This window comes from Oreochromis niloticus, linkage group LG1, assembly GCF_001858045.2.
Source record: "Oreochromis niloticus isolate F11D_XX linkage group LG1, O_niloticus_UMD_NMBU, whole genome shotgun sequence".
Classification (NCBI taxonomy): Eukaryota; Metazoa; Chordata; class Actinopteri; order Cichliformes; family Cichlidae; genus Oreochromis; species Oreochromis niloticus.
Genome location: NC_031965.2, coordinates 14,361,661 through 14,388,311, shown reverse-complemented (window position 1 = coordinate 14,388,311; position 26,651 = coordinate 14,361,661). Strand labels below are relative to the sequence as shown.

At 38.2% G+C, this 26,651-nt stretch overlaps 1 protein-coding gene and 1 long non-coding RNA gene across 8 annotated transcripts; one reads left to right on the top strand and one right to left on the bottom strand.

The window, feature by feature from the left end:
• Positions 1-302: 302 nt before the first annotated feature.
• On the bottom strand, positions 303-25,156 carry LOC102076609 (interleukin-1 receptor accessory protein). 7 transcript variants are annotated; one of them, XM_025905340.1, is made up of 15 exons: positions 24,786-25,156; positions 5,673-5,925; positions 4,711-4,894; positions 4,485-4,629; positions 4,322-4,384; positions 4,103-4,226; positions 3,851-3,993; positions 3,615-3,677; positions 3,396-3,519; positions 3,142-3,284; positions 2,906-2,968; positions 2,687-2,810; positions 2,435-2,577; positions 2,159-2,296; positions 303-2,044 (listed from the first exon to the last, which is right to left on the bottom strand). In XM_025905340.1, the coding sequence occupies exons 1-15, from the start codon at positions 24,841-24,843 to the stop codon at positions 1,986-1,988; spliced, it is 1,827 nt and encodes a 608-aa protein (XP_025761125.1). In that variant the 5' UTR covers positions 24,844-25,156; the 3' UTR covers positions 303-1,985. The 7 variants fall into 7 exon arrangements, with proteins under 7 accessions (XP_025761125.1, XP_019212594.1, XP_019212596.1 ...); XM_019357049.2 differs by lacking the exons at positions 4,485-4,629; positions 4,711-4,894; positions 5,673-5,925 and adding exons at positions 19,796-19,940; positions 20,057-20,240; positions 21,684-21,939 and having other exon boundaries at positions 24,786-25,153; XM_019357051.2 differs by lacking the exons at positions 4,485-4,629; positions 4,711-4,894; positions 5,673-5,925 and adding exons at positions 19,796-19,940; positions 20,057-20,240; positions 21,684-21,939 and having other exon boundaries at positions 2,159-2,184; positions 24,786-25,153.
• On the top strand, positions 7,168-8,866 carry LOC112846066 (uncharacterized). Its single transcript, XR_003218878.1, has 3 exons — positions 7,168-7,288; positions 8,033-8,133; positions 8,616-8,866. It is a non-coding gene; the product is annotated as an uncharacterized LOC112846066 (long non-coding RNA).
• Positions 25,157-26,651: the final 1,495 nt, after the last annotated feature.

The window sequence follows — 26,651 nt, the reverse complement described above, 5'->3', positions numbered from 1 at the left end:
TTTTGCATGTATAATAACAAATGTTCAGATACTGTAAATTGCTGGCAAGTAGTAAAATGTATTAATTGGCCAATATGTATGGTATCCCCCCCCCCAGATTACTGAATGTGTGTTTCATGCAGTGCAGTTGATACCAAGTAGTTGATGAAAGACAATACTGCAAGTGGGATTCAGTTTAGTAACAGAGCTGTCCCAGTTTACTGGTGGAAGTATTGGTATTTTTGGTATAATGACCTGGGGAACGGGAGTTTGAAGGACACTCTGTTGTGGCAAAAAATGCCAAAAAATGAATCAGACATCAGTTATAGAAACGATAGTCTTTATATAGGACTTCAAAAAAAGGGTGTACAAGTTACATGTACATGTACATGTTACATTGGCAGATGGTGAAGGGCATAAAGTTGGTCACAGAGTTTATCATCTTTAATAACAAAAATGTATAAATACAAAGAAACACTTTTTTTTAAAGTCTATTTGATTTGTGTAGTCCAGCTTTTTTGTTACACCTCTTCTGTACAGCACAGGAAAAAAAACACCTGTGCGACCTCTATCATAGCTCCTCCAGGAAGCCTGCTCTGTCCTCAAGATGCATTTTATGAAATCAGACATCCAGTAAGATGCCACACAGAGATTATTTTCGGGGGTCCACATACAGAGGAGACACATTTACTGTGACAGTAATAAATGGATAAACAAATTGGCTGGGAATCAACACATCTTTATTCTCTACAATATCTGATTTTATTGATTAATTTGTTACTCCTACTGCAGTTGTGCTCATCAGTAAAAACACACTAGGTAGGTCAGTGTATAGGTAAATCTTTCCACTATTAAAGAGTCACACCAGGACTTGTATAATGAACTCCATAAACCCAAGAACGAATATCAATGGATATTAGTGTTTCTGTAAAACCACCACTATTTTTTTCCTTTTCTACAATTTCTTCTACAATTACTTCTCCTGATGTATGTTGTACTTTGAGTCTTAAGGCACAGTGGTTGATGTCATCAGAGACTGAAGACAACCACCACAGTTTTATGTTTTATAAAAAGAAAATAATAAAAATACACCTACACAAATATGCCAGAAAGAAACATTTCTATCATTACTAACACTTGATGATTGCTTTTTTTGCTTGTTTGTTTTACTTCTCCTTTAAATAACGATGTACCCGTAATAACATTCACTACAAAAAAAAATCTTTTATGATAAAAATCTTAGTTTCAAGCTTAATCCTTACTCTTAGATAATGAAATTAATCATACCAGTGTCATAACCAAAGGAGTAGAAAGGCAAATAAAGTAAAATATTATATCAACTACTAAAACATTAAAAATGACTGCACATAAAGTAAGTTGAGTCAATATGTTTGATAAGCCGCCATAACATGAACATTATTAACAGTTGCAAAACTGACCAGTTATTTACCTCCAGGAGTGTTCGTGCATAATAATGCATGAAAATGACTTCAGAGCAATACAAACTTCAACCTTTTTGCTCTTTACGATGCAATAAATTAAAGCAAGTAAGACATGTTAAATACATTACAGAATTAGAGTTGAGTAACTTCCAGGATTAATATACCACATTAACCATTTCCTGGAAACATTGTGACATTCTCCTTTGTAAAGGGAAATGCAGCTTTGAGGCTGTCACATGAGTGGATGTCTGCAGATGCATTGCACAGTATGTGTGCTGTCCATAAACATTATATGAGCTGGTACAGGCCCATGTTACACATATATCACACAGAGACACATATGTTTAATTTTTTTTCGTTGCTAGGCGGACGCCTGACACCTGGCAATGTTCAGGTGTCTAAAATAAACTCTGAATGTACCTCTACCTGTATACTCATATTAAATCTCTGGGTGCTCTCTGTGGGACGGGCAAGTAATGGCGTAGCTTCTTTCAGAAGGAGGAGGAGTGCAACACCCTGTGTCACCCTCGCAGAGCTGTAAGGCCCCTGGTGATGAACCTGTATTCAAGGCCTCCTGCTGTTTCTGTTTAGAAGCGAGTCTTCAAACGATGCAGTTTCCCTGTCTTATCATAAAAAAGAACAACAAACAATCACACTGAAGTTCACTTCAATAAAATGCTATCGTTAAAATGACAAAAAATATGAATCTGTAACACATGTTTGAAATAGTATCCCACCTGGGGCTCTGTGATCGCAGCCAAGACTTTTTCGCAGCCAAATAATGATGTTGCATTTAAACATAGTATAAATAGCTACTGTTAATACCATCAACACAGCGAGAAAAATGCATAAACCCATAGCGAGATGTGAAACAACTGTAGGGAGTAATGGAGAGTAATCAGAACATTAACAACACACTAAGACATTATTTGGTCAGAATGAAGGTGACACCCTTTATTGATAAATAAACGCATTAAAAAAATACAGATTACTCTGAGTTCACTGATTCATACCTTTCTGCTTTAGGGTGATGGTGACAAAGCTTGTTTCATAGTCAGATTGCAGTTTGCAGGTATAATTTTTTGACAGATCCTCCTCTGACACTTGTCTGAAGACTAGAGATGCTGTCATGTTGATTTCCTCTGTGTTGTTGACACTGATAAGGACATGAACAACATGATTGAGGCAGCTCTAAAAGCAGAATTCAAAGCTGTGATGGATACAAAACATATCAGTTATATAGAAACTGTGTGTGAAATATTTACCATGTATAATTATAGAAAACGGGCAGACTGCTATTTGTCTCCACAAATGAATCACCGCTTAACCAGAACAATTCATCAATGTCCGAAGAGGTTACTGCTTTACAATCAATCACCACTGTTGAATCTAGAAAAAGCAGAGTTTTAACAGATTTTATAACTGATTAACATTAAAGCTTTAGCCAAGAGTGTGAAGGTGTATGAATATAGACAATAACTCACCTAAATCTACATCAAATTCTTGGTTGTTCTTTGGTGCAATGATCACTGGCGGTATAAACGGTTCTATTAAAGAAGAAACAAAAAAAACCCCAAAATCTAAAACCTTTCGAAAAGAACAAATAAAGTCTTTGAAAATAAAATGTTACAAACTTTGTTTTTATTAGCGCTTGGTTGGACATCAAGTTTCATCGACATATTTATTTATAAAATGACTCAAAGTGTTCAACTGGCCATACCGTTTTGTTTTAGGGTGATGGTGACAAAGCTTGTTTTATAGTCAGATTGCAGTTTACAGGTATAATTTTTTGACAGATCCTCCTCTGACACTTGTCTGAAGATTAGAGATGCTGTCATGTTGATTTCCTCTGTGTTGTTGACCCTGACAAGGACATGAACAACATGATTGAGGCAGCTCTAAAAGCAGAATTTATAGCTGTGACGGATACATAAAACATACCAGTTACATATAATCTGCGTGTGAAATATTTACCATGTATAATTATAGAAAACGGGCAGACTGCTATTTGTCTCCACAAATGAATCGCCGCTTAACCAGAACAATTCATCAGCGTCCGAAGATGTTACTGCTTTACAATCAATCACCACTGTTGAATCTAGAAAAAGCAGAGTTTTCACAGATTTTATAACTGATTAACATTAAAGCTTTAGCCAAGAGTGTGAAGGTGTATGAATATAGACAATAACTCACCTAAATCTACATCAAATTCTTGGTTGTTCTTTGGTGAAATGATCACTGGCGATATAAACGTTTCTATTAAAAAAGAAACCAAAAAAAAACAAAAATCTGAAACCTTTTGAAAAGCACACGTTAAAGTTTTTGAAAATAAAATGTCACTAAACTTGTTTTATTACCACTTGGCTGGACATCAAGTTTCACTGACATATTTATTCATAAAATTACTCAAAGTGTTCAACTGGCCATACCGTTTTGTTTTAGGGTGATGGTGACAAAGCTTGTTTTATAGTCAGATTGCAGTTTACAGGTATAGTTTTTTGACAGATCCTCCTCTGACACTTGTCTGAAGACTAGAGATGCTGTCATGTTGATTTCCTCTGTGTTGTTGACACTGACAAGGACATGAACAACATGATTGAGGCAGCTCTAAAAGCAGAATTCAAAGCTGTGATGGATACAAAACATATCAGTTATATAGAAACTGTGTGTGAAATATTTACCATGTATAATTATAGAAAACGGGCAGACTGCTATTTGTCTCCACAAATGAATCGCCGCTTAACCAAAACAAGTCATCAATGTCTGAAGACGTTACTGCTTTACAATCAATCACCACTGTTGAATCTAGAAAAAGCAGAGTTTTCACAGATTTTATAACTGATTAACATTAAAGCTTTAGCCAAGAGTGTGAAGGTATATGAATATAGACAGTCACTCACCTAAATCTACATCAAATGCCTGGTTGTTCTTTGGTGAAATTATCACTGCTTTCTTAGTTATTTCTGCACAAATTATTTTTAAAAAAAGAAAAAAGGCTGATATTTTGAAAAGCACATATTAAAGTCTTTGAAAATAAAAATTTACAGAATGTGTTTTTCTTACTGCTTGGTTGGACATCAAATTTCACCATAGTGGTCATGTTATATATTTGACCATCATACAGATAAGACCAGGTGCAGGTATAGATGCCACTGTCCTCTTTTTTCACACTCGAGAAGTAACCGTCTTTTGGCGATGGCTCGCCCTCCTACAACATAGCATACATGTTGTATATGAAAAAACAGTAAAACACTGCTTTGATCTCATTCACACAATCTGCTCTGTTTACCTTGTGACATGTAGTGCTGTTTCTGGTGATATTCCAGGTATCAAAGAGAATACTGTCATCATGGCAATATAAAGTGCAGGACTTATCTGTGTAACATGTTTTAGAGTCCTGGACGATTTTTCCAGACTCTTTGGACTCCATTGTGTATACTCTGAGGTTGATCCAAGAACGCCTGCTGGAATTACTGTCGAGAAAATAACAAATATATAAAGTGTTTAATTTCCTTCTCTTTTGGAATTCATTACTTTAATGTCGGATTAGTGAGAGTCTTTATAATTCAGAGAAGATGAATGTGAATGACTTTAGTGATCCTCACCATGCTGGTCATGTCCAGTGAAAACATACACATCTTTGACTCTCCACCTGCTCTATTTTTGCCAGCTCCACAGTCTCCAAAGCATACATCATAGCAGGCCTCACTCCTATCTTGTAAAACCTTCCCCTTCACTCTTGCTGTTCTCCTTCTGTCACACATCACCTGACACTAGTCTCCACCGGCTCCACCGTTCCTGCGCTCTCTCCTTTCCCTCTCTTGTGCATTGTCTTTTGCTCTGAATTATTAACTCCAGGTATTTAAACTCATCCAAGTTCATGACCTCAACTCCTTGCATCTTTGCTTTGCACTTTGTTAGCATTTACGACAACCTAGCATCCTCAGTTGTGCTTTTGGATTCTTCTAACCTCGGATGATTGTCACATAGATGTTTCACACCATAATGCCAACAAGTAACCTGGTCCAGGACAAAGATAAAAAGCACTTTTCTGGTGCTGAAGGATGTTCAATAACAAGCTTTCAAAAGTAACCACAAGATTAAAGTTGCTCTGCTATCCTGTAGTGTAGGAAATAGTAGTTTATATCAGTGTGTGGGCACGACTTCTATTCATAAATCAGGTCTGTGGCTCTGTTTGATGTCAGTCTTAGATAATAAAACCATTGTTGTGGGAATTGTTTTAAATTTTACCGAAAAGAGCAGGAGTAATTCCCCTGATGGTTTACTGAAGCTCTGAGAATGACAAGGATTCTTCCATGAACCAGCACACCCATCTGCCTCTGCTCAGCTGATGTTGACATGTTGAAGAGTTTCATTTCATCCACGGTGTGACTGGTCCAGAACACCTCAGCATCTCCATCACTGTACCCCATCACAGGGCACTGAAGTACTGCCATCTCACCTGCTTTGACATGTACTTCCTGGAAACTCAGTGGGCACACACCTGTCAATGACATTCATAATGACATATGAAAAAAGCACTGTTGTAGACCAAAAGGATCAAATTTGTCTGATTAATCTAACTCCGGCTTCACAGTGCAGTCACTAGCAGTTTTCTACTTTTAGCATGAGCTGATGTCACAGATATCTTTAAATGCCACAGCATATAACCACAGAGTGCAGGCAGCACAGCTAACAAACACATCATAAAGCAGCTGCAGATTTATCCTAGTGAATCTACAACTAACTGTTATCCTGTGCACATTTTTCTTTTTCACTTTTCTTCTTTTCCTTTTTTTCCTTCATCACCAGAGGGATAAGCCCCTTTTGATATCATATGAGCATCACTGTGACTTGGCTTGATGTGCGGCTGTTAGCCATCCCATCTTACCAGCTGGTAGACACAGGCTACAGCTTCCCCGTCATTGCAACTGAGTTTTACATGGTAGAGCTTAGCTAGCCACAAATGAAGCCAAGTCATTGTAATTATTGCTAGATATATTTAACGTGGAACTCAAGTCTCCCTCTAGTGGCAGCAGGAACATATTTATTTTTCCAAAACTGCCATTATAGGTTTTGAAGGAATAAAGAAAGTCATTTTAACATCTGACCTGTTTTTCTTTTTATTTAATTCTTTTTTGTGTTCATTGCGTGTTATGTCTACACGTAGGAGCCTGCATTTTAGAGATATCTGTTGAACCAATCAGTAATCAGTTCAATCTTCAGTTCAGTATGTTGATGTACAGCTCTTTACCACTTTCTTCCAAATGAGTCCAGTGCTTATAATCAGGCAAAATTATTATTTGTCCTTTTATAGCTAGGTGTACAGGTGGTAAAGTACACAGTAAACCTTAGCTGAGCTATTATGTCATCAAGTATGTGACCTCCTGTCCTGGGAATTCTAGCTATGTGACTGGTCTGTTAAAGGAACAGATTTAAGAACCATTTGCTTAAGTTCACTTCACCTATAAAATGTGAAGGTCGAAATCTTACCTGCCCAGAATAACAAAAGGACCAGAAGTATTTTTCCATTCATATCGTCAGTCTGAGGAACACCTATAAAGACACACTGCAGCAACCATACAGAAAGTGAAACTTTTCACTTCCCCAAGAAAGAAATAGTGACAAACATATCCACGAGAGGAAAAAAATACATAATCACGAGCGAAAATGAGATCCTCGAAAGTAAAACTCAGGGGCGCGCACAAATAAGAGATCGCACGCGCGAGAGTGCCTACTGTGAGCGTGGCACTGTCAGGTGTCTGCCTGGAAGTAGAATGCTTCGCGCGAATCAACTGAGCCGTGTGGAGGGCGGGGCCTAAAGGAAGAGGTCCTAATGTGGTTGGTCACTTTAGTGGCCATTTCAGGTTAGTTCCTTTAATCCTGTCACACCCAGGCTGCAACAAAAACCTGTTTTAAACCGTATTTGTGCACATTTTATGAAAATACAATTTGCAGAATTAATTATCAACAGTTATTATTTGCCGTGTAGCAGTGGATATACCGACAATTGTCCCTGCACTACTTTAATGGTGAATGATTTGTGTGTGTGTGTGTGTGTGTGTGTGTGTGTGTGTGTGTTTGTTGTCCGAAACGTTTGACAGAGATATGATTCCACCCACATATCTCTTTGTTTGTAAGCACAGCTTGCCTGGATTGTGTGTGTGTGTGTGTGTGTGTGTGTGTGTGAGAGAGAGAGAGAGAGAGAGAGAGAGAGAGAGAGAGCTTTACTTGGGACAAAGTGGCCATGAAGGGCTTTAGAACATGTGCAGCACCTGATATGTGTGAAGTGCAGAGTCCTGTAGGTAATTAAATGGTTATGGGAAGTTTGAAGCTACTGATAAGATTGTTCCAGAAACGTATTACTTTGAATGCATACAAAAACTGGACGTGGTCAGTCCCATGCAAACAAATCTGCAGTAGCAGCCTGGCCAGTAAATAAAGTTCCTTCACACTGACATGAATACTTTAAAAAATGCAGCTCTCAGTCCAGTAACACAGTGGTAATGCAAAACTTTTTTTTTCTTTTTCTTTTTGCAGTGTTTGTGATTTGATAAGCCTGAGAACTAAGAATTTTTGACCCATCAGCTTTCATATCCTTTTACTTTCAGGATGTGAAAGTGACCTCTGCAGTAACATCCCTGCTTCTGCCAACTGGTTTTCGGTGGTTTTTTCCTTCAAAAACCAAAAGAATATGAAAATACCATCACAAGTAAGAGCAATAAATTCAGAAAAGGATGTCTTTCAAATCATCTGTGATTAACAAATCACTAAAGATACGATAAAAATATTTTATGCTTCGATGGGAACACTTAGAAATAAGCTGGGTGGGAGATTGGGACAATAAACAAACAAGAGCTACATCTCAGGGCTCAGTTACCATGTGAAATATTAAAGTTCATGATAGCACAGTTAGAAAAGGACTGACTTGTTTGGAAGGCTTGCAAAGAGAAAGCCTGCTCTTTCTAAGAAGAGCACATGGCTTATATTTAGAAAAACTGCATCTGAACAAATCACAAGATGTCTGGAGCAATGTCCCTTGCACAGGCAGGGCCAAAGTAGAGATGCTTGGTGTAACCAAATGCAGCATATCAGAACAAACCTGGAATAGTTCTTTCATAGCTGAGCACTCAAAGAGCTTTATACATCATTCCCCATTCACCTGTTCTCAAAGAAGCACTTTTTTCTGTTTAGGTGCTTTCTAACATTCACCCTCCAACAGATGCATAGGAGAGCAACTTCAGGATAACATTTTGCCCAAGCAGCCAGGCGCTGAATCACCAACCTCCTGATTAGTAGATCTGATCTGCTCCGCCTCCTGAGCTACAGCCATGTGTAAGTTCACCACTGAAATGTTAAACTTGTATGAAAAACTGCAGACCTCCCGTTCCCCTCCACAGGCTATTTTTAGGTCCTAAGGAGGGTCTAAAGTTAAAGACAAAGACCTCGACCTCTTTAAAAAAAACATGTAGTTTCCTGAAATAACTTTAAAGCAAGTCTGTTTCAGGCAGTGTTTTACATCAGATAGAAAATGCAAGTTTCACTGAAATACATGAAAGTAGGGAGCACCTGCAACATGTTGTGGCAGTGGCCTGCATGCTGGGGAGGCAAGCTAGATTATTTCGAGACCATGAAGAAATGGTAGAAAGCCACACCAAAGGCAGTTTCATATAGTGCATGATATTTTTAAAGCAGTTCTTACAGTGGTTTACACCTCCATCAAACCACACATACACCACATTTGTCAGTTAGAACGAGATGATGCTTTCCAGGCTCCCCTGTCTGTAACAGCATGTTTACACAGACATCTACAGATGGATTCGTTTTGGAATTGACTTGTGGAGCACATACGTTGGTCAGCTGTTCTTCTGAGTTAGAGGATCTTAAAAGGAAATTTGTATTTCCTTGTATGGATTGAGTGATCTGTGAACTTGAGCAATGATTTTCTGGTAAGAATGAGGAACTGGTTAATTTAGTCATGCAGTCCAACATCAGGCCATTTCTTGTCTGAGCTACACTTGTCATTGCTAGCACATTGGCCCTAAGCCAGAGAAAGATCCTACATATTTCCACATATGTATAACCCCTTTATCTACTTTACATAAAAATGTGTGTGTGTTTGTGATTTTATTTTTTTATAAATCTTCTATGATACAACTAGTCTTGAAATATTGTTACCCCTTTACTTTGTCACATGCAACAGCATAACAGATCTAAAGAAGCGGATCTTACCTTAGATTTGAAAGAAGAAACTGTTTCTTTTTTTTAAACAGACACCACAAAAAAGTTCCCAGAATACTCTCAAATCAAATTTTAGAAGTCCCCATAGGAAATGCAATAATAGTAGATCTGTTTATTCAAGCACATTATAAAGTCTATTAAGACGATCCATAGTGATTCATCGATTTATTAAGTTTTAAGAAAAAAGATTAGATTCATGAATAAAAAAATCTATTTAAAGAGCTGAAACCTTAAGAAAATGACAGTAAACTGTTCATATTCCTCAACATTTTGTTATGGGGTTAAAGTGGTTTTAATGTTTTGTTTAGTGTGTTTTATTGGTTTGGTTTTACAGTATGGTTTTATGCATGTTTGTATATATCCGTGAAGGTTCTCAGTCGTCCAGGCCATCGTAGTCTAAGGAGCTTGGAAAGAAAAGCGTCTGGACTTCTTTAAGTTGCTTGAAGTCGTTTCACCTCTCATCCGAGAAGCTTCTTGAGTTCTAAGGTCACACGAGCCAAGGTGTGAAAACAGGTGTAGGTCACAATCAGCCAAGGTTTCGGGTGAACTCATTGTGAAACCTAGCCCAACCCTATCATGTGATTTCCTGAAGTCAAAAGGCCCAGGATGTGAGTGGGGATTAAGGCGTCTGGGAAGGGATCTCAACACTGGAACATAGATGGCAGACAGTTGGTGTCGTAAACCACCGCCTCTGTTCAAAGATGGTCATTCACAGTGGACATGGATGGCTTCTTTCACTCCTCTTTCAAACCATCCGTCTTCTCTGTCCAAAATGTCCTCGAAGGAGTGACCTCTGTCCTTTAGATGGAGATAGACAGCCGTGTCTTGTCCCGTGGAGGTGGCTCTTCTGTGTTGTGCCATGCGTTTATGAAGTGGCTGTTTGGTCTCTCAAGTGTAGAGGTCTGAGCATTCCTCGCTACACAGTACAGCATACACTATGTTGTTAAGTTTCTGTTTAGGAGTTTAGGAAAACTCATAAATCACATGATAGGGTGGGGCTAGGTTTCACAATGAGTTCACCCGAAACCTAGGCTGATTGTGACCCACACTCGTTCTCACACCTTGGCTTGTTTGATTAGGTAGAGGATTGATAGGGGGTCCTTTGTCCCTCTTGGGGGGAACACTCCCATAGGGCTTAAGTCTGGGACTCTCCACCATTTGACCTTAGAACTGAAGAAGCGTCTCGGATGAGAGGTGAAAAGTCTTTAAGCAACTTCAAGATGTCCAGACGCTTTTCTTTCCAAGCTCCTTAGACCATGTTTGTATATATTTTGTATGCTTTTATTTTGAAAAGTGTTTATGTCCTACCCCCATCTTAATCAATGAAATTGTCGCACGCGCTCACTCTGTGTAAAAGATGGGAGGTGAGGGCAGTCAGGCAGCCACAGAGCATGTGCAGAAGTGGCACAAGCATGAAGACAGCAGAGCTTCAACAGGAGTAACAGGACGGATAGGTCAGACCAGATGGATGCCAAGGGACTTGTCCTGGGAATTGTCTGTGGAACTGGTGTCAGATATGATGGAGGACTTGGACCCAGTGGCTCGTGCTATGCTCACACTCCTGGTTCCACAAAATTACAAACACAGCTTAAAATGAGAGCACTTGATTTTTCCAAGCTGACTCCAATAATTACTTCTTCCAAACCATCAACATGTCTATTAAACCCCATCCCTACAAGACTGCTCAAAGAAGTCATACCATTAATCAGTGGTATGACTTCTTTCTAAAATTTGATCAATCTATCTCTGTTAACAGGGTACTTACTACAGGCATTTAACCCTTTTAAGCCCAACATAGAACCACCAGACCTAATCTTTAGATTTTTACGTGCTATAGTGACATTTTTTGGAGCATTTCAAGCTTTTATGCATCATTACAACTGTTATATCCCAAATCTTAATAATATGTATGCAGTAAGTCCATAGTATCTAAATAAATTGCTAAAAAGTGCAGTAAACTACAATGAAATTGAAAATTGTTTTTGTTTTTACACTTTTTTCTAGTTACAGAAACATGAAAGATATGCCACTCAAAATTGTAAATGCAAAAAAACAAAAAAACAAAAACAAAAACAAAAAATGATTCCAAGCACAGGAAATTTATTTTGAGTGTCTTTAAATTTCATTTTTGAGATGCACAAATTTTTATTAATTGCAGCAAAAAATGAAAATGGATATTATTGTGCACAATTTGCAAAAAACAGCATCAAAATAAACTATTTCCAACAGTGCAATCAAACCTAAGCATCCCGGGAACAATACAGAAAGAGGGACAAAGTCAAACATGACTTTCAATAGCACCAGTGGACCTTTCACAGGCCCTGGAGGGGAAAAAACACAAACAACAAAAAAACTACCTTTCCCATGAAAATGATGTCACTTCCTTTTTTCGCAGGTAATGACAGACATGTGATTGTTTGTGCTGACAACGTGATATTGTTTATTCCAATGTAGGAAGTCCAATGAACAGCTGATCAGATTGGCAGAGCGTGTGTCTGGATCATAATGTTTTTGTTGTTGCATGCGCTTTTTATGCAATTTTGTCAAAGCCATTAGTAGTTGGAAACTGCAGCTTGGGACAAGTTGAATTCATGCTATATATATAAGTAAAGCTCCTTCTTTTTCATATGTAAAATAAAAATCAATAAAATGATTGCTCTAGCTTATTTGGTTTCAATTCTACAATGATTTAAAAGTTGATATGCAAATTGGATCACGGGGGCTCCTGAAGGCTTGGAGCCAGTAATTATACCATTACTTTAAAACCACTTCGCCCAGTTGTTTTAGCTAATTATTGGACAATCTTGAACGTTTTTATTTCAAAGAGTATTAGAAACAGCTAAATAATCATCTTTAGAGGAAAGATTTGTTTGAAGAGTTTCATTCATGATTTTGCAGACAGATGAGAGCTTCCTTATTGAACTTACAAATAAGGTTGATTTTCATGTGTAGGTGAAGCCTGTTACCTCTTTATTCCACTGTGAATCAAGCAGATAAAAGATTTGGAGTTCAACTTTCATTTGTTTATTTTACCCTGGAATTCTGAGCATGAAGTCCAAAGATGTGTTAATGCTGGATACATTAGAGTTGTGCATGAGACCACAAGACATCAGTACAGTAGCATGTGTTTTATGAGATAATAGTGGGATGTTCTTGCTTGTTTTGTGTTTGTGTTTGTTTTATTGAGCAAAATGTGTGAGCATGGCTATGCTTCTGAATTCATCTCGCTTCATTTTACTTCCACGGGCATATCAACTCTATGACAGGTCCCAGTGAAGATATTTTTGGGCTCACATTGTACTGGAGCAAACACAGCAGTAGCATAATAAATAAAATCAATAGTATAATTTCAGCTTTTGATCAGCATCATGGACAACAACTGCAGTCAGAGGTGAGGCGAGTGGACACACATATCTAAGCTTATGCTCTAACCCCACATCATATTTTTCAACTAAACTACCAAAATCCCCAAAAGCGATTTAGCCTTGCTGAAGTAACACAAAGACAACTGTGATCTCTACAAGCACTGAAAAAAAGAGAGAACAACAGGTCTTCGCAGACTGGATGAGGTCATCACGACAAACAATCACACTCATTTAAAGAATTGCTCATTCAATGAGCTTTTCCAGTGGACCAGCTTCTAGATGTGGCACGGACTCACATGTATTACAACATATATTTTCAACATATAATTGGTAGCAATGTTTCAGTCCTTCACATAGACACAAAGGCAAACTACTCACCCATCAGAACTTCGTCTTTCAAGCCTTGCTCACAGCAAAGTCAATGACAGCATTGCTCAGATCCAAAGTCCTGACAGCAAACTCATCCTCTCTCTGCTCTGCTTCCTCTTCTGAGAACCACTTTCATGATTTACTTGCTAACAATAAGACAACAAAACATGCCTAGTTGATGTTAACAGGTTTGTGAGCGAGACAATGGTCATGAAGGATAGATTCCAGACCTATAACATGCTCCTCCACCATCCAGATTTTTCCAAACAGGTGCCTGTTTAAATTCATTTCATTAGGAAAAAAGTGATGGAACCTTTTTTATGTTATAAAATATCCACTTTTCAAAAGAAATGTGGATAAAATTCTCCAATGTTGTATGAAGCAGTGTTCCTTTGACTTTTTTGTGTGACTGAGCTCCTCTGTCTTCTGATGCAGACGCATTGCCTATGCTCCCCCCGGTTCCTCATTACTAAGACCCATATTTTGTTGGGTGGTGAATTTGTAGCTACATTGAGCCCCCACAGCCACTAGGTGGCCCCCAAGCTCAGCCTCCGTATGTTTGGGGAGAATTAAAATGACATGTCTTGATTTGTGGCCAGACATTTAATTTAAAAATGAAATGAAGGACATGATCAAAGATAAGTTGCAGTGACAGAAAAGCTGTGGCTCATGTTTGTGGAGTAATCAATTCAAAATCGTCATTAGTTTGTCATTCAAGGAATGATGTCTACTGACAGGTAAAGTGGGATCACTGACAGCGTGACATCACGTCAGGAGGCAAATAATGGTAGCCCAAGCCACAGCCTGCCTTGATGACATCAAAAAGGGCTTATCCATCTCAACCCTCAAGAAAAATGTGCACTAAAAGTTAGTTGTAGATTCACTGGGCTGCAGGCTCTGGAGGGCAAAACTAGTTTTTGACTAAGTGCTTGTGTACAATCAGCATCAGCCACTACAGTACAAGAGACCACAGAACACGATGAAGAGAGCCTCTGGGATGTTTTTGACAGCAGGGTAGGTGAACCAACCATGGATAGGGTGTCACAGATAATGCTACTGTTGAGGTTCAACACTGTCTCTAAGCCCTATATATACCAAGAGGAGATGACCGTCTGGATTACTGGACCAACATGCCACCATATTCCCCCATCTATTCCAGCTGGCCAATCTTTCCAGTCCAACCACATCAGTCTCCCAAGAGAGAATATTAGTCAAAGCAGGAGAGATTTAGTGCAAAAAAAAAATTGTCTAAGTAATGTTGAACACGTTGTTTTTCTTAATAAAAATAATTAAACGTGCATAAACACACCCTACAAATACTGATTGACGTCTTTATGTACAGAAGCACAACCTACAATTACTGACTGGTTCAAACAAAATATCCTTCCATACAAATAATACTATAAACTAACAGAAAAGGTGATAGACAAAAAGACAAAGAGACATGAAAAAATTGGAATTTATTGAGTGCGATCATTTAAAATCCAATTTATTTGGCCAGCAGATGGCGCTGTAGTAGTCTTGATGCATTCTCAATCATCCAGGAAAGTAAATCTCCAAAAGTTGAATCTGTTCATCCGGACGTAGCGTTTTGTGGGAGAAACGTTTCGTCACTCATCCAAGTGACTTCTTCAGTCTCAGCTGACTGCAGAAGATCGCTGTAGTAGAGTTCCAAATTCTCCAAAAGATCAAATCTTTTTCCAAAACGGCTGTTCCAAATGATTTGATCTCTCGAACGCTTCATTTCTGCCATCGCAAACGCAAAGCTTTAATATGAAATACCGGGTCAATTTACAAAGTCCAGAAAACCAAAGAATATGTAAATGAAAGGCTGGGAATCCAATGTCTCCAGAAATCATTAAACATATGGATACAGAACCAGAAGGCTTAGAGGGACAACAACAAAGTACAAGGGGAGAATGGGACAATACGTTCAAAATGTAATGAGGGAAGTGGAAAAGGGTGGAGAAGACAACTGAAGACAACTAACCAAACAAGACAGGAAAGTTAAAGTTAAAGACACAGGGAATAACAAAATAAAACAGAGATACACAACTGAGTGGGGAAAGATATCTAAACAGGAGAAGAAGAAAGATGAAAAACACAGATAAAAGTGAAGGAAAAGAATGGGAACAATAAAGGGAAAGTCATTCACAGTTTGTTCAAAATAATAGTGGTCCAACATAACTAACCAGATCACTCAGTGTTTTTGGTATAAATCGTATTATTACAAGGCAAATAATTTATCAGTAGGTGTAGTAGAGTCAGATAGACCAGCAGACCCAACATTAGTGATATGAATGGGCTGAGTCTGTGTAATTGAATAATTAAGTGAAAGGGGAGTGTTCAAAATAATAGCAGTGTGGTCCAATCAGTGAGGTCATTAATTATGTGAAGAAACAGGTGTCATTCATATGGCCCTTGAAGCTAGTACATGTTGCACATGCATTTCTCTCTGAAAACCTGAGAAAGATGGGTCATGCCAGACATTGTTCAGAAGAACAGCGTGCTTTAATCAAAACATTGATTGGAGAGGGGAAAACATATAAAGAAGTGCAGAAAATCATAAGCTGCTCAGATAAAATGATCTCCAATGCTTTAAAATGGAAAGCCAAACCAGAGAGACTACCATTCGAATGGATCGAACAATAGCCAGAATGGCAAAGACTCAGCCAATGATCAGCTCCAGGGAGATCAGAGACGGTCTGAAGTTACCTGTGAGTACTGTGACAATTAGAAGATGCTTGTGTGAGGTTAATCTATCAGGAAGAAGCCCCTGCAAAGTCCCACTACTAAAAAAAAAAGACATGCTGAAGACGATACAATTTGTCAAAGAACATATCGACTGGCCTAAAAAGAAATGGAGAAACATTTTGTGGACTGATGAAAGTAAGATTGTTCTTTTTGGGTCCAAGGGCCACAGCCAGTTTGTCAGACAACCCCCCAAGCACTGAATTCAAGCCACAGTACACTCTGAAGACCGTGAAGCATGGTGGTGCAAGCGTCATGATATGGGGCTGTTTCTCTTACTATGGTGTCGGGACTATTTATCATATACCAGGGATCATGGATCAATGTTCTTACATCAAAATACTTGAACAGGTCATGCTGCCTTACGCTGAAGAGGGTTAGGCAGCATGGAAATGCCCTTGAAATGGGTGTTTCAACAAGACAATGACCCCAAGCACACCAGTAAATGAGCAGCATCTTGGTTCCAGACTAACAAAACTAAGGTTATGGAGTGGCCAGCCCAATCCCCGGACCTTAATCTAGGGATTGCCTGCTGTTTCTCAGGAAAAACCAAGAAATGCAGAGCAATTGTGGAAGGTTGTCAAATCATCCTGGGCTGGCATACCAGTTCACAGGTTTCAGAAGTTGGTCGACTCCATGCAGCACAGATGTGAAGCAGTTCTCAAAAACAGTGGTTAAACAACTAAATATTAGTTTAGTGATTCACAGGACTGCTCAATCTTAACGGTTTTTCAGCTTGAGTAAATATTTAAGTTGAAAAATGAAATGAAAAATGCAGACACTAAAGCAATTGAACTATTGATACTTTTTTTCATCATGCTTTGATGTAAAATATAATGTGCAGTGTTCCCAATGAATGGAAATAATAATAATAATAATTTTGAGCTTTACTCATGTTTTAAAACATACTGCTTTATTTTGAAGACTGTATAACTTAACTAAAGGTACAAATAAGGAAAAAATAAAAAAAACAATACCAGCAATCAAAAGACAACACAATAAACAAAACCCATCAGCATAAGAAAATACAAAATAACACTATTAAAATAAAAATATAACCAGCAATAAAAGTGTCTGTATAAAAAGGTACATTTGTGTGATGGTTATGAATAAATATTTCCTCTAATATAAAAAATGTTATGCTTTTTTCCAGACTAAATGAAGATCTTCCGGATTAGTGAGATGCTCTTCTCCAGCTTACAATCTAAGGAGCTTGGAAAGAAAAGCGTCTGGACTTCTTAAAGTTACTTGAAGACGTTTCACCTCTTCAGTTCTAAGGTTAAATGATGGAGAGTCCAGGATTTAAGCTCTGTGGGAGTAACCCACCGAGAGGGACATGGACCCCCTGTCGATCCTCTACCTAATCACATGAGCCAAGGTGTGAAAATGGGTTACGTCACAATCAGCCAAGGTTTTGGGTGAACTCATAGTGAAACCTAGCCCCACCCTATCATGTGATTTCCTGAGGTCAAAAGGCCCAGGATGTGAGTGGGCGTTAAGGCATCATTCACAGTGGACATAGATGGCTTCTTTCACTACTCTTTCAAATCATCTTCCCGGTCCAAAATGTGAACATTGGTGTCCTCGAAGGAGTGGCTTTGTCCTTTAGATGCGGATGGACAGCCGAGTCTTGTCCTGTCGAGGTGGCTCTTCTATGTTGTCCCATGCGTTTGTGAAGTGGCTGTTTGGTCTCTCCAATGTAGAGGTCTGGGCATTCCTCGCTACACTGTACAGCATACACTATGTTGTTAAGTTTCTGTTTAGGAGTTCTGTCTTTGGGATGAACCAGTTTTTGTGTGGCTGGGTCTGAAGTACACTGGGATGTTGTGCTCGGAGAAGACTCTCCTGAGTTTTTCTGATAAAGATGCTACATAGGGGATGACAATCTCGTTGCGTTTATCTTTCTGATCCTCCCTAATTGCTGTCTGATCGTCTTCTCTGTGCCTCTCTTTGTTGACTTGATGAAAGACCAAATAGGATAACCACATGTTTTAAGAGCTTCCTTTACGTGTGTGTTCACTGGAGGAATTACAGTCTTACATCCTAAATACTGTACAGTCATATTAAAGCTCTGGGCGCTCTCTGCGGGGGAGGTAGGTAATAACGTAGCTGCTTCCAGAAGGCGGAAGAGGGCAGCATGGAGCTTTTTCCCTTCCAGGTGACACAGTCTGCAGCTTTCCAGAGTTTTAAGGCCTCTGAAGATGAACTTCTGCTCAAGACTCCGGCTGTCTGAGTTTTAATCAAAACCACGTGAGTCTGCAACTTCTTGAGGGATGCTTGGATACTATTCAGCAGGTCGACTCCTGAACCAGAATCTTCTGAGCAGGGGACCAGAACCACTGTCTGACTCTGCTTTATGCAGTGTAACACAGCCTCTCCTACAGGAGCAGACAAGCACAAATCAGATTGCGTTGTTTTCCCCTTGTTTGAATTTGTAAGTACTAAATTTAGAATAACAATTATGTAAAAATATGAAAAATGTAAGCACCTCTATCTGGTACAACATCAGGACTGTAGAGACAGAGACTGTAACCAAATCTGTTCTTCATTTCACTCTCCAGCCTTTTTCTGTCATCTTCACTTAGTCCTTGATCTATGCTACTCTTGTAATACATCAAGCAGGCGTTGTAGCTTTTTCCATCTAATTCAAAAAAACAAAACAAAACAAAAATGTTGTTTTAAAAGTGGATGCAATAAAGCAGATTTTTGCAGTTCTGACAAGAATGTGAACACAGACGATGTTTGAATTAGCAAAATGTATGAATACTACCTGGGATGGTTCGATGGCAGCCAAGAATTTGACGAAGCAAAAGCGTGATGTCGACTTTAAACTTTGCATAAATAACTGCTGTTAGTACCATCAGCACCAGCACAAAGCCCACAATACATAAAGCCACAAAGGAAGAGGAAGGAGCAGCTGTAGGGAGTGATGGGGATTTTCTAAATTATTTTATAAATTAGCTCATCTAATAAATAAACACATTAAAGAGTATTATTAAGTACTCAAAATATTCAGCTGGCCGTACCTTTTTGTTTTAGGGTGATGGTGACAAAGTTTGTTTCATAGTCAGATTGCAGTTTACAGGTATAATTTTTTGACAGATCCTCCTCTGAAACTTTTCTGAAGATTAGAGATGTTGTCATGGTGATTTCCTCTGTGCTGTTGACCCTGAGAAGAAAAGGACTGAGGCAGATGTAAAAGCAGAATTCATATCTGTGCTGATGTAACTACATATAACATCAGTGTGACCCACAGAGGACCTGTGTGTGAAATATTTACCGTGTATCATTATAGAAAACTGGTAGACTAGTGTCTGCATCGAAAAATGAACTTCCACTTAACCAAAACAAGTCATCAAAGTCTGACATCATAACTGCTCTACAATCAATCACCACTGTTGAGCCTAGAAAAAGCAGAGTTAACACAGATTGTTATAAACGATTAACATTTAAGGTTTAACCAAGAGTGTGAAGGTGTATGAATATAGACAATAACTCACCTAAATCTACCTCAAATACCTGGTTGTTCTTTGGTGAAATTATCACTGCTTTCTCAGTTATTTCTGCACAATTGTAAAGGAATAAAACCTTTGAAAAGCACATATTAAATCACTGAAAATAAACATTAGCAAAATGGGTTTTTCTTACTGTTTGGTTGGACATCAAGTTTCACCGTAGAGGTCATGTTATATATTTGACCATCATACAGGTAAGACCGGGTGCAGGTATAGATGCCACTGTCCTCTTTTTTCACACTTGGGAAGTAACCGTCTTTTGGTGATGACCCGCCCTCCTACAACATATAAGCTCAATTTTTAAGCAGTCAGGAGTCAAATTTGGTAAAACATTAAAATCCCGTAACAATATTTTACAATATTTGATCTCATTCACATAATCTGCTCAGTTTACCTTGTGCCATGTGATGCCACTTCTGGTGATATTCAGGGTGTTAAAGGAAACATTTTTTTCAGGGCAGTACAACTTGCAGGACTTCTCTGTGTAACATTCTCTGGAGATCTGGTTCATTTGTTCACACTCTCTAGACTGCGTTGTGTATACTTTGAGGCTTATCCAGGACCGTCTGCTGGAATTCCTACCAAGGAAAGAAAACAGTAACAGGAAGTTTTTAATTTCCTTCTGAGCAACAAGGAAAATGAAAAAAAAAAAAGTGAACGTAAGAGAAGTGTTCATCTACTTAGTGAGCTATTTGTCCATCAGGATTTATTATTAGCTGAGAAAGTTTTGTGCTGCAAACAGTGAAATGAAACTAACATATCCGGGATTCTGTATAAAAATTCCTCTCAGCTTCGCCTTCAGTAATCCATTCCTTTAATGCTGGATTACTGAGAGACTCTTCTCTGACCCACAGAAGATGAAACCTGATGACCTGTGATACACTCATGCTTCTTGTGTGCCTTTGTCTGAATTTATTTTACCTGATTTATTTATTTTACTCACAACAGAACTCAGAAAACAAATGCTTTGAGTGAGATCTACCATTTTAGGAAAAATTTTGAATTTGATGGCATGTCTCAACAAAATTCAACAAAACACTTTTCAACCAATAAAAGGTTGAGATGGAAGTGTTTCTTGCGTTACACATGAAAATCGTGATTTTAACTTTAGGCCTGCAGGCAGCACTGGTTTAAATTTAATTTACCATGAAAATCACAGCATGGGCTCAGGAACACTTTTGCCATCCACTAATGCAGGTTAAAGCACCACCATGCAAAGAACAACACAATCCACAAACACAGTCATCTTCTATGATTCAAAACTCTTTGTCAATGCACTGAGGCAAAGCGAAAAACTGTCCTGAGATCAGACGGAACAAAACTTGAAAGATTTTTTGGCAACGTGTTACACAAGCTTGCAATAATGCATGCTGAAAGGTATATACATGTTTTAAAGCCACATATACTCTATGACTATGTCTTTCGGAGTCTGTTGTTCAAAGAAGAGGTGATGCTACACAGTGTTAAACATGGCCCTGTCCCACCTTTTGAGACATGTGGCTGCCGTCAAATTCAAAATTATTAATTAAAAATTATTAAGAATTATTAAAATGATTGTTTTCTTAAAATTTACTTAAAATGGTACATTAATTGTTAAACCATCTCAGTTTATAAAAAAATGAATGTTTTCTATGTTCTAGTTTGAATAAAATATGGCTTTGTCCCAGTTTTTCTGTACCTTAACAACAACCCACAGTCTTTAGTTGTGTTTCAGGATTTGCTAACTTCAGATGGCGGGTTGTTATTTGCAAACACAGGATCCTCACATATATGTTACCAGCATTTAGGGAATCTGTCACACCATAATGCCAACAAGCGACCTGGTTCAGTACAAATATAAAAAGTGCTTTTCTGGTGCCGTGATGTTCAATAACAACCTTAAAATGTAATACAAGTAAAACTTGCTCTGCTATCCTGTCGTATAGGAAATAGTACTTTATGTCAATGTGTGGGCACGACTTTTGTTTGATGTCAGTCTTAGATAATGAAACCATTACTGTGGGAATTGTATTAAATTTTACCGAAAAGAGCAGGAGTAATTTCCCTGATGGTTTACTGAAACTCTGAGAATGACAAGGATTCTTCCATGAACCAGCACACCCATCTGCCTCTGCTCAGCTGATGTTGACATGTTGAAGAGTTTCATTTCATCCACGGTGTGACTGGTCCAGAACACCTCAGCATCTCCATCACTGTACCCTCTGTAAGAAGGGCACTGCAGTACTGCCATCTCACCTGCCTTGACATGTACTTCCTGGAAACTCAGTGGGCACACACCTGTCAATGACATGTGAAAAAAAAAAGCATTGCTTTAGTCTAAAAAGATTATATTTGTCTGGTTAATGAAACTCAGGCTTCACAGTGCAGTCACTAGCAGTTTTCTACTTTTACCCTGAGCTAATGTCACAGATATCTTTAAATGCCACAGCATTACCACAAAGGGCAGGCAGTACAGCCTTAGCAGGCTTCCAGAAACTGGCTAATAAGAAAATTGTGGGGGGGTTTTGGTGCAGGGGCTATAATAACTTGTTGCAGACAGAGGGATTATTGAGGGGCTCGGTAAAGAATCAGAATTAGAGAAATAAGTATGACATTTAATGTAAAAAATGTTTTAGATTCCCCTAATAATGTAAAAGAATGTAAATGGTTATTGTATGCTGTGCTATTTTGAAGGTTCTGCTCTGTGAATTCTCTCCATGCTTCTTTCAGTTGGCACACTGACAGGTATGACGAGACGCTGACCTAAATACACATTTGTAAACATAATTTCTCCTGGCTGCAGCATCCCAACTAATTCTGCTCAATGAGGAGAATAAATGAGAAATTCCCACAAAAAAAAAGTCCAACTTTATTTTTAAGACTGAACTTCTTAATCTCTTTTTCATTCATAGTTCAATGACGTAGGTTAAAATTCATTTGGAAGGAGATGGTTTTATCCCTGAAAAACCCTGTGTACTTTTGGAATTTTGTCAACAAAGCCACCTGCCCAGTGAAATTCCTAGAAATCAAGGGGAAAATAGCAGTCATGGAAAGGCAACAAGGATGCAAGAACAAAGGACTGAACTGAGTATTTTTTTTTGTGTGTGGATGATTTAAATGGAGACAAACTGAAATCCAAAAAGATAAGCGTCAGGAAATAACTCCAGGAAAAAAGCACAGCTACACAAGAGAAAACACTGATGTCAATGCAAACAGTGTACAAAGTATGTGCTCCAAATGGTCTATGGGCTACTCTTGCTTGAGCTGCCTTTGGTCCGTCAGCCAGCCGTGGACACACAAAGAGGGAAAACGGTTGCTTCATTCATTTTTCCAGCCTACTTGTCAACCAATCTGAACACACAGTCCATCTGCATTCAGTGATGTGCTGTTGGAATTTTGAAGTAAAACACAGGAACACATCTGCAGTGTGCGAAAATCCCTTGCCACTAACTATCCAATGTACATGTACACTGATGGACACATTTGCAGGACCATGAATGCTTTAGGCAGCCGTGGACTTATGCTGGTGGTTAATCTGTTGACGTTTAAGCAGAAGAGCTAAAGGAATGGTTAGCAGGCTAATGATGCAAGCTATAATAACCATGCCCAGTCTGATCTTAGGGAATAAATGGAGGGGTAGACAGCTTAGGAGCCCAACCAAACAAGTAACTAGCCAGATGGGGTGTTGTGAGTGCAGGGGGAACTGGCTTAGCAAGATTCTGACAAGAAGACTGATTGTACTGTAAAGCCCACGCCCCAATGACCCACCTTATGTCACTGACAAGGTTGTTCAACACAGAGTTAGGAAACAGAATTAAACAGAAACAGACTGGACTTACTGGAAGTCAGATGGATGGGCATATGAATAATAATGAAACCATAACACAAAGAACAGTGCTTGGATAGTGTGGGGGTGCTGCAGGGGCAATGTTTTGTCAGGGGACGATAAAATGGACAAAAAGAATTTAATCATACATCAATGAAAGAAATCAGAGGAAGAAAGTAAAAACAAAACGGAGGATGAAAATGCCTTACATTGCCTGTATTTAGCTTTCTTTAAACTGCCTTAAAAATAAAATCTCTGCACACCTGATGCAACAACAGGTGCCTATGAGGGAAAATACAACCTCCCCACACTGTCTTGATTGTCACCATTTTATTGAATCGCATTTCATTCCAACAGACTTTCATCAGTTTCAAAACTGTTTTGTTTGTAACTGATAAAAGTCAGTTGGAAGGAGATCTTTTGATTGAATTAATTTCTTTACAGATGTCAGCTTTGGAATTTCAATCATTCATCTTCCACCAGTATTGCCAATGTGTATTGCCAGTGACGCCAATGTCAGGAGGGGCTAGTGCCTCCCTATCTGACATAGCGTCAGATGTCATTCAAAACCAGTGTTGGGCAAGTTACTTTGAAATAGTAATTCAATTATAGTTACTAGTTACTTCTTCAAAAAAGTAACTGAGTTAGTAACTGAGTTACAATATTCTAAAAGTAATTAATTACTTGGAAAAGTAACAATTGCGTTACTTAAAAAAACAAAACAAAGAACGTTTAACCCTCTGGCGTCCAGGGTATAATTGGCCAATTTTTTTACTCTTGATTTTCTCTCCACATTTTACCTTTAAAAACTATTTACTTTGCCTTGTTTGGTATCATCCTTTTTAGCGCAACCTCACGTGCCTGAATTTACAGTTATGTTATCATTTTGTCATACTTAAAAATAACTTTTTAATGTAATGATCTCATCACTTGTCATCACTTTTAAAAGGCATATTATTCACAAGGATAGGAGCCTGATGAATGAGTACTGACACACGCTTTGCTCATGTGCCTAATATTGTGGGTTTATTTTTATAGTAGCTTTGTATACTTTAATAAGACTGCAAATTCATTTTTTGAATAAACATATTTTTTGTCTGTTTAGTGTTTTTTTTTTGTTTTATTCACGCTTAAAACACCGTTAAGCACTCAGTTTAAACTCGACATTTCTAACAGTGTTTAATATACGTTTCATTGTAAATGTTTTGGGGTTTTTTTTTTTAAATAAAAGAACAATGTTGTTCAGATTATGAACTGTAGGTTTATATTCTGTCTAAACAAAAAATAAATTCACCCATAAAATATGAAGAGGTCTTACCTGGTGTCGATGTAAGGAAGATGAGACTCAGCAGGAGAAGGCTTATTTTTCCGTTCATATCGTCTCACCTCAAAAGTCAGCAAGAATCTTCTTAGGAACGAAACTGCAATCCTGGTGCTATGCACGAAGTTTGGGTGTTTTTATAGGCTATCGCCTTGTGAGTCATAAGTTGCTGACGTGAAACAGGAACTTCAAAGTGGTGGTTACTGCCGCCACTGTCGATTACTTCCAATGCTATCTTTGATTTTTTTTTTTTTTTTTCCTTTTGTTTTTCATGCTTCTCCCGTTTCTGGCTGTACGAAGCCAGTTCAATATAACAAGAGTATTTTCCGGTTATCTGAGAGGCAAAGGAAGTTCAGCACAGCCTGGCTATGCTGAACTAAACAAAACCAGTTGGAGATCACGTAGGTGTCTTATCAAGCTTACCAAGCTTGGCTCCCTGCTTCAGGGTGTTTACGTGGTGTCAAGTTAAATATTTGCGGATCACGGGATTCCCATGAAACGATCCCTGTGAGTTGATGATGATAAAATGGTGATTAACCCCCTGCGCACGCACACACACACACACACACACACACACACACACACAATGATAATAATAATAATAATTATTATTATTATTATTGTTATTATTATTATTATTATTATTATTCGACAGTGCTGCAAAAAATTGGAAATGAACAGTAAGATAATATTTTTTTATTTAAATTTGATTGAATTATTTTTATGAATTTTTTCTTAGTGGGAAAACCGAAAAATAAAACAACAGAAAATAAAATAAAATATTCCTTATCAAATTATAACAACTAATAACATAACATTTACCTTAAATATACTATATCAAATATTTTCGAACCCAACAATAACATTTCTCACTATTGCCAATTAATTTAAAAAAACTAAAAAGAGTAGGCCAAGTTATAAAAAAAAAAAGTAAATTTACCAAGTCTTGAAAAATAAAACTTTAAAATAGAATAATAAAATAAAATATCCATCCAGATCTTTACAACCAACAACATAAAATTGATCTTAATTGGATAGACTAATTCTCAAATAAATTTGCAAAATAAAGTAAGAATAAAATAAGATTAAATAAAATTTCAATTCTCAAATGAATTTGTAGAACGCAACTAATTTTGTCTTGTTTTAAGCTTGTTTGTTTTGCAAGGAACTGAACTCTTTGTTTGCAACCGAACAGCTCCACTCTCCTTTCTCCTCAATCCACTCTCCAACAACAGCCTCCTGTTTCCGTTTCGTAACTGCTAGCTTGACTGTGACTTCGCAAGTGAGGGCTCACTTGACCGCAGTTCCAAACTCTTACTGATTCATCCATATCCAGGTTTTTTTGGGGGGGGGGGTGGCTGGGGGGTTGGACTTCTCATGGGCCAAAATCACCAAATTCCTTTTTATTTTGTGAAACAAAAGTAAATGAGCTTTACTAAAATCGCTGTGAGTCAGGGCCGTGCAGAGACGTTTATAGGGGCGGGTGCTCAAAGCTAAAAAGGGGCACATTGAACCAGAATAACAACAACACACATTCATCAAGAATCTAATATGGGATCGCATCATACAGTCTTGCTCTAGCGACTTGCTGATGACCTGCATCTTCTCAAAGCGTTTGATACGATCGTGCATTAGCCTGGACAGAAACGAAACCACGAGAAGAAGAAAGTACGTTCCATAGTTATTCTGTCATCTTTTTCCTTGCATGTTCTTTTTGGCCCATTTCTTTTATTTGCCTTTACTTACTCCATTTTATTGCGTCTCAGCATCTCCTTTTCCTTCTCCAGCTGTGCCTGATGGTTGTGCAGTTCTTTCGTTCTCTCGGTGGCAGCACTAAAATTTACCTGGAAGATCTGTCAGTGT